Consider the following 9,093-nt stretch of genomic DNA (forward strand, 5'->3'; position numbering starts at 1 on the left):
ATCTCATGACTTTCCCGCCCCACCCTGGAATGAATCTAATCCAACCTGTCACATCATTTTTGCTTTTCTTCCCTACCCTGCCTCCTGTCTCTAAACGTGGGTATTTCCTAAGGATTACACTTCTGCCTCTGGCCCTCTACATATGCCATCCTTCAGAATTTCCTTCACTCTCAAGTCTTCCATTTTAACTTCTGTGTCGATAATTCCTAGGATGCATACTCTATATTTTTCTTCCTAGTTCTAGGCCCATATCCCAGTTGCCTGCTAGATATTTCCTCCCCTCAAACTCAATGTAAAAAATTTAGTTGGGTTTTTTTTCCCTCTTAACTTCCCCATGTCTGTTTATGGCACCAAGTTGCCACTTGCATTCAGACTCAAAATCAGAGTCATATTTCAGTCTTTTGACTCTTATTATCCAATGGTTTAAAAATGGTTTTGGGGTTTTTGTTTTGTTTTGTTTTTTGGGCTTTTTTGCATCTACTCTTCCTTCCCATTCCTACCAGTCATAGCATCACTACCTTAGTTCATCCTGTTATTTCCTTAATTCTGAGATGCCTATATTTTTATGATATTCACACCTAAAGTCAAGATTTATCTTATAATCAATATATATATTTAATGTAGAGTTTTTTTAAATTATGAACTCTATTATGTCAACAGTGTCTTAGAATTGAGAAAATATGGCATCTTAGACCTAAATGACTATGTTTCTATTGGTTCTTCCAGCCTGCATTCCCTGGCTTCTGTAATCTGTCCTGCATGCTATTGCCCGGTGAATCCCCTTAAAGGAATGCTTTCATTAAGTCATTTCTTTGCTTAAGAACAACTTCAGTTCCCTATTCCCTGCTAGGTAAGGTATGCCTATGACATCAACTTTAGATTGAAAGTCCCCCACAATCACACCCTGACCTTTCCTGTCATTAACATTTTCCCCTACCCAGATCCTTTTGCCCTGAACAGATATTCTCTGCCTCACTTTGTGTGGTTCCCCACAATGAGAAGGCTATCATCCCTCCTGCTACTAACCTGCTACTCATGCTTCCGGTCCTATTTCTGTTGTAAAACCTCATTTGAACATCCTATCCCAAAACAATCACTTCTTCCTCTAAATGCCTGTAGCGCTTGCACTTGTCTTGATTACTTATTTCATACTTATTCTTAATTATCTGCTATCTTTGAATGTACACATTTATGACTGTAAAGTAATAGATCTCATGCTTTATCTCATGTTTTATATTTACTGTAAAGTAATAGATCTCATGTTTTATAAGTAATAGATCTCATGTACACATTTATGACTGTAAAGTAATAGGTCTCATGTCACATAAGTTACTCACTCTCTATGTCCTATTTTTTCAACAGATCATAAATTTCTTAAAGTTCATTCTGTTAGATATATTTGTCTCCCTGAGAGTTCCTTGAATCATGAAGTATGCAGGAAATACAGTCTAATAAGCATCAAGTGAAATGGGGCGGGGATCATATCAAAGAGTCATTGCTGGCCACCTGGCTGGGTCAGTCAGTAGAGCATGTGACCCTTGATCTCAGGGTTGTAAGTTTGAGCCCCACACTGGGTGTAGAGATTGCTTAAGAGAAACAAAATCTTAAAAAAAAAAAAAGAAGAAGAAGAAGAGTCGATCCCAGTTCTTTTCTCTGTGGCTGGTCCAAGTCACTTGGATTCAACCTCCCCACCTACCCTCCTCCAGCACTCAAGCTTATGATCTTACTAGTACAACAGTGTTGCTCAGATTTTATAGTGGATCAAGGGTGAGAAAGCAAGTTGAAGAACAGGAAGAAACGTAACAGTGTTCTAGGATAGATATGTGGAGACAGAAAGTAACGAGATACAGTGAGGTGGTGGGGTAAGTCCAGCTCAGCAAGGGTCTTGGACGATGTTCTGCTGGTGAGACTAGGCTTTCTTTGTCCTCACTAGAATTGGGAAATTTTTTAAATCAGGGAGTGACATGATCAGACTTGCTTAATTCCAATTGTAGAAGATGGGTTGGAAAGAGGAGGTAGGACTAGAAGGCAGACCAGTTAAAAATCCGATTTCAGGACCTGAATGAAGATGCTGGTGGTCATGGGAATTAAGAAAAGAGAATCAGAAGAATGTGGAGAAAGAATGGACAGAACTTGATAGCGGAGATGAGACAGAAGAGACGATGTTGTAAAAGAACGACTGAGCTTTCTGTTTCAAAGCAGTGGGGTGGCTGGCAGAGCTACTGTCTGAAACAGAGAAGAAGAAAGTTTGGGGATGAGCTGGTGGCCGTGATAAAGATTTCGGATTTGGACATGTTGAATTTGCAATAACTAAAGGTCATTTTCATTAGACTGGAGACCTGGACAATGATGTGGGTCAGCGATACATATTGTGACAGGCGTAATTCACCCAACAAAATGCGTATCTATTTTGAAATACACCACACACTCCTAGCCCAAGGCACCCAGCTACATTTCTTGTTCTACCTGTTTCGCCAGAGTTTTTTTAATGCCCCTGATACCTAGTTTGTTATACTTGGCCAGTTCAGAACTCTTTTTATAAAATTCTGCGTGTAACAGTTTTCTAAATCCTAGATGATTAGACTCTTAGACATTATTAAATTTAATTTTATAGGGTGTAAAACCCTGTGGAAGCCCAGGGACATCAGTTTATGGTGTCTTACATTAAATATTCAGTGGTGCTTTCCTGGCTACATTCCCTCTTTCTCCACTCACTTTTTCTGACCGCCAGGCACCTACTCTTCCCTGCCCTCCAGCTGCTCTTCTGGTAATTTCTTCTTTACACTGTGGTCACTCTCTCATCCTGGAAACTTTCTTCTTCTGTTTCCACGACATCTCTGGTTTCCTGCCTACCTGCCACCTCTCTGGTTCTATACTTCCTCAAATCACTACTTAAAAGTTAAAGTTTTCCCAGAATTCCCCACTTAGCTTCCTTTTCATCTCACTTTAGTAAACTCCCAGCATAACTTCATCCACCCACACAGCTTACCAAACAAACAATTTATTTTATTTTTTTAAAGATTTTATTTATTTATTTATTTGAGAGAGAGAGAGAGAGGGAGAGACAGAGCATGAGAGGAAAGAGGTCAGCGAGAGAAGCAGACTCTCTGGTGAGCAGGGAGCCCGATGTGGGACTCGATCCCAGGACTCCAGGATCATGACCTGAGCCGAAGGCAGTCACTTAACCAACTGAGCCACCCAGGCGCCCCCCAAAAAAACATTTTAAATTATTGCTAAATCTGAAACTCTAGCTTAGTCTTCTCAGTCCAGACCCAAATAACTAACTCCTTTTAGGAGCGCCTGGGAGGCTCAGTTCGTTAAGCGTCTGCCTTCGGCTCAGGTCATAATCCCAGGGTCCTAGGATCGAGCCCCCCAGGGAGCCTGTTTCTCCCTCTCCTCCCTGCTTATGCTCTCTGTTGCTATCTCTGTCCCTCAAATAGATGAATAAAATATTTTTTAAAAAAATATATCATTCCCTTTAGGACACCTGCTTTTGGCTGCATTCCACAGGCCCTTCAAATCAACTTGCCAGAGTGAAATTTTCTTCACCATAAACTTGGGCTTTTCCACTCTAATTCTCAGTGAATGATATCATCATTCACCCAGTAATTGGGAGACTTCTGTGACTTCTCCTCCATCAGCTCTCATGTTCAGTCTGTCATGAGATCCTATCAATTTTACATTTTAGATTAGCATTTTTCTAGAAGAGAATATGGTGTGATTGAACATAATAAGGGAGTGAGAATAACATACAGAAAAGAATAACCCAACAGAACAAAAAGTTTTGTTAAGGAATATTGGAAAATACAGACTATTAGTAAGGGGAAGAGAACCTTGAAAGGTAACTTTAAAACTACAGTATTTCAAAGTTGATGTGGTCACAGAACCCCCAAACATTAGGCAGACGGATGAAATGGTAATTTCAAGGCACATTATAAAAAATCAGTCACATGAGAAATGGGAGTCAGAACAAATATTACCTTTGTAACTAGAGATAGCCATTTCTTAGATTTAGTTGAAAACATGAGGAAGAAGAAGAAAAAAAAAAAACACTAAGAAGTTCCAGCTTAAAACTCAGAAAATCTGACCTCGAATTTAAATGTAAGTGCAAGTGCTACAAAAAATGAAGATAATAATTTCTTACCAAAGAAGGCAAACTGAGATTAGACATTAGTGATACAGCTAGAAGTCGACTCTGACTATGTAAAAAATAATTGCAAGAATGATGTTATTTGATGGAAGATGGCTTATAAACCATTCCTAAACCATTCCTTAACTACAGACTATCTTTTTTTTTAATATTTTATCTTTTTAAGTAATCTTTACACCCATTGTAGGGCTCAAACTCCCAATGCTGAGATCAAGAATCACATGCTCTACCAACTCAGCCAGCGTGGCACCCCTAGATGATCTTTAAATATATAAATATATTTTTTAAAATCATCAAAACTGAAATGTGATGATAATTCCCTAAAACATCTGGATTTCCTTATGCCTCAATAAAAATTTTGCTTAAATAAGTTTCACTATAATACAGCACACTATATGACATAGTTACACTTCAATAAACATGGGAATTGCCATTACCACTGGAAACTAATTAACTCAACATAAACACACTCTTCTCCCACAGGTGGCTAGTCAACAGTTAACTAATTGGGGGGAGAAAGAAGCATTAGCTGGGCCCTTTTATACAGCAAGTTTCAAAAGCAAAGAAGAAAGTAAAAATAGTTGTCAGGAACATCACACTTCTGGTAATAAACTACATTTAAGGAAGCAGGAGACTCAGAAAGTAAAAAGCAAACCCTCTTTATCTGATGAAAGCACGAGGCATTTGAGGGAGAGTTCATTTTCAGTTTTCAGTTCAGACCGGGAGTTTGAGCACAGTAACAGAGAAACAAATAGCAACCACAGAATGACTAACATGGGTTAGCAGTCAAAAAGAAGACATTTAAGAAAAGATGGATGGGATAGGCTTAAAACCAAAGCTTTCCTCCTCTTCCTTGTAATTTCTCCCCCCCTTTTTTTTTCCCTCCCCAGATTGCAGTTTTCACGATCAAGCTCTACTGACTTGTTAAATGACTTACGTGAGGTCCTTGAAGACACAACTTCCAGTGAGGATACATGTTGATTTCCATCCCGCAGCAAAAGCTCTGTACCCGGGGTTGTTTGAATTAATGAACAGGGCAGCTGTTTATTCTCTTGACTTAGCTGCCACAGAGCTAAGTCATTAACAGGCATCTGAATCCCAGACTGAATCTTGACCCCGCCCCTCTGAAAAGGAAGACCAGGAAAAAAAAAAAAAAGTGATTCTAAATTCTTCCTATGTTCTTGGACAGTAGCTTGAAAGCCAGAGGACAGTCAGTTTCTGAGTGTTACTTCCCTGTTTCTACCACTTGATTCTATTTTCCACTCAAAAAATTCTTTCTTCTCCTGAGTTTCTCAAAGGTAGCAGCAAAAATCCACAATCAAAAATCTCAATCATCTTTTTCGCACTGTTTTCACACACAGTTGACATACTACTTATTGAAATACTGCTTTGAGCAAAGAAGGAAACTAAAGAAATTAAACTAAAAATAAGTTAAAACTAAAAAAAATTAAAATTTTTAATGGAAAAACTAAGGGAGGATTTAAGATTCTTTTTAAGATTTTTTAATAGTCACTGATCTCAGCATATTAGAATCCTTAGTTTCATGAGACTGAAGGAAAAATCAATATTTTGCATCTTTGTCTAAGCTACATTATAATAGGAAACTGTGGCTACATTTTTAAGGGATGTACCTTGCACTTTTGGTGCTCAGGGACCCTCACAGCCAGACTGGTGGCAAAGGATATAAGCTGATCATCTGCTTTATCCCATTTGATTGGCATATGTTCATTTGAACACATCACCAGCCTAGCCTTACCTACTAAACAATTTTACATTCTACTTAAGGAATGCTTAAGGCTGCTGTTTGTAAATACCAATGAACAAGGAGAAGCATATCCACTAGCATATGCTAGCAGATTTACTGAACTAGTGCAAGCCAGCACAATCAAAAAATGAAATTGATTTTTTTAATTTGATTTTAAAACTCCTGATCAAGTAAATAAAATCAGAAATAAAAGAGGATAAATAACAACCAAAACCCCAGAAATACAAAGAATTATAAGAGGGGTGCTTAGGTGGTACAGTTGGTTGAGTGTCCAACTCTTGTTTTCAGCTTAGATCATGATCTCAGGGTCCTGGCATCAAGCCCCACATCAGGCTCTATGCTCAGCAGGGAGTCTGCTTGAGATTCTCTTATCCCTCTGCCCCTCCCCTCCATGCTTGCTCATATGCACTGTCTTCTCTCTAAAATAAATGAATAAAATTTTAAAAACCCAAAGGATTATAAGAAACTATTATGAAAAATTATATACCAACAAATTGGAAAATATAGAAGAATTGGAGAAATTCCTAGAAACATATAACCTCCCAAAATTGAATCAGAAAAGTTAAACAGATCAACTAGCAAAGAAATTTAATCAGTAACAAAAAAAAACTTTCGACAAATAAAAGCCCAGGACCAAAGAGTTTCATGGGTGAATTCTACCAAACGTTTAAAGAAGAGTTAATACCTAGTCTTCTCAAACTACTCCAAAAAATAGAAGAGGAAGGAATGGTTCAAATTTCATTCTATGAGGCCAGCATTATCCTAACACCAAAACCAGACAAAGACACTACAAAAAAAGAAAACTGTAAGCAAATATCTCTGATGAACCTAGATGCAGAAGTCCTCAACAAAATATTAGCAACCTGAATCCGACACGATCTGGTGGAATTTATTTCCAGAATGCAAGGGTGGTTCAGTATTCACAAATCAACCAATGTGACATACCACATTAACAAGAGGAAGCACAAAAACTATATGATCACTTCAAGAGATGCAGAAAAAGCACTTGACAAAGGACATATATTTTCATGACAAAAACTCTCAACAAAGTAGGTTTAGAGAGAACATACCTCGACATAACGAAGCCCATGTACAAAAAACCCACAGCTAACATCATCTCAATGGGGAAAAACTTAGATCTTTTCCCCTAAGGTCAAGAACAAGACAAGGATGTCCACTCTCATCCCTTTCATTCAACGCAGTACTGGAAATCCTAGCCACAGCAATCAGACAACAGAAAGAAATAAAAAGCATCCAGATTGGTGAGGACAAAATAAAACTTTCACTATTCATGGATGACATGATACTATATACAGAAAACCGCACAGACTCCACCAAAAAACTACTAGAACTGGTAAATAAATTCAGTAAAGTCACAGGATACCAAATCAGTGTACAAAAATGTGTTGTGTTCCTACATACTAATAATGAAGTAGGAGGAAGTGTAATGGGGAAAACAGTGCATTTACAATTGCACCAAAACCAAAAAAGAACAGAACAGATCTGGAAGCATCACAATGCCAAATTTCAAGACATCCCAATGCTATAGTAATCACAACAGTATGTATTGGCACAAAAATAGACACATAGATCAATGGAATAGAATAGAGACCCCAGAGAAAAAGCCATCATTATATGGTCAATTAATCTTTGACACAGGAGGCAAGAATATGCAATGGGAAAAAGGCAGTCTCTTCAACAAATAGTGTTGGAAAAGGGTACGGCGACATGCAAAAGAATAAAACTGGACCACTTTCTTAAACCACCCATAAAAATAAGCTGAAAAAGGATTAAAGACCTAAAAATGAGACATGAAACCAAAAATTTTTGGAAGAAAATGTAGGCCCTAATCTCTTTGACATCAGCTGCAGAAACATTTTTCTAGATATGTCTCCTTTGGCAAGGGAAACAAAAAGCAAAATTAAACTGTTATGACTACACCAAAATAAAAAGCTTTTGCACAGTGAAAGAAACCATCAAAGAAACGAAAAGACAACCCTCTGAATGGGAGAAAATGTTTGCAAATGTTATATCCAATAAGGGGTTAATATCCAGAATACATTAAGAACTTACACAAGTCAACACTAAAACAAAAAAACAAACAAAAAACACACAAAAAAACCAACAACAGCAAATAATCCAATTAAAATAGGTAAAGTAATTATCTTTTGCATATCAAATCTTATGAAGCTAAATAATTTGATAATATATAGTGATGGTAATGGTGTTGGCAGAATAAGAACTCTCATACCCTGCTGATGAAGACATTAAAAATTGTATTCTTTTTGGAGAAAAATTTGACAACATCTATCAGTATTTTTAATGTACATACTATTTGACTCATTATTTCCACTTCAGATCATCTATTATATATATGTACCTCCAAAGGCATACAAAAATATATGTACAATCATGATTATTGTATCATTTTTATAAATTGGAGAAAATCTAAATAACTCTCAATAGGAGACCAGTTAAATAAATACATGATATCCATACTGTAAAACACCACATAATTATTAAAAGGAACACATAGGTCTGCATGTATCAATACGCAACTCCTCTGGGATACATTGTCAAATGAGAAAGGAGCATCCAAACTATATTCATAGTATCCCATGTATGTAAAAAATAAATCTAAACCATATTCTGTATACTTTATAAATATGTTTACATACATCAATAACTATTATAGTCACTAAATCACATTTTATTCCAAAAGCAATGCAACATTCAAAAAAGCACAATTCAAACAGGATTTCCAATTGTCACTTAAAACTTTAAACCTTAGAATATTCACATCCATAGTCTTTACGATTGAGGTATTTTGGAATAATGACTATTCTTTTTTCTTCTATTCTTTGCTTTTCCATATAAATTTTAGGATCGACTTACCAAGTTCCATGAGAAACCCAACTGGGATTTTTATTGGTTTAATTAATTTTTATGTTTTTTCTGTCCTCATAGACTGAAAGCTCCTTGGTGACAAGAGGCCATGCCTGTCTTGTTCTCACTGTGCTCCCAGCACCTAACCCAGTGCCTGGAGTAAGGCAAGTACTCAGTAAGTATTTGTAAAATGGTTGGGTGGATGGACGAGTGAATGAATTATCTCTAAGAGCATAATCACTCAATATAAAATGTTTTGCAGGTGTTAAAATTTTTATTTTCAACATATACT

General features: G+C 36.9%; 1 protein-coding gene across 1 annotated transcript in view; it reads right to left on the bottom strand.

The window, feature by feature from the left end:
- Positions 1-5,252, bottom strand: part of GNE (glucosamine (UDP-N-acetyl)-2-epimerase/N-acetylmannosamine kinase) — a 44,182-nt gene extending 38,930 nt beyond the window's left edge. The window contains exon 1 of the mRNA XM_004747589.3: positions 5,088-5,252. Coding sequence (XP_004747646.1) covers positions 5,088-5,138 — 51 coding nt within the window. The 5' untranslated portion in view covers positions 5,139-5,252. The remainder of the gene's footprint in view (positions 1-5,087) is intronic.
- Between the last annotated feature and the right edge of the window lie 3,841 nt (positions 5,253-9,093).

This window comes from Mustela putorius, unplaced genomic scaffold, assembly GCF_011764305.1.
Source record: "Mustela putorius furo isolate JIRA1106 unplaced genomic scaffold, ASM1176430v1.1 tig00000580_pilon_pilon_pilon, whole genome shotgun sequence".
Classification (NCBI taxonomy): domain Eukaryota; kingdom Metazoa; phylum Chordata; class Mammalia; order Carnivora; family Mustelidae; genus Mustela; species Mustela putorius.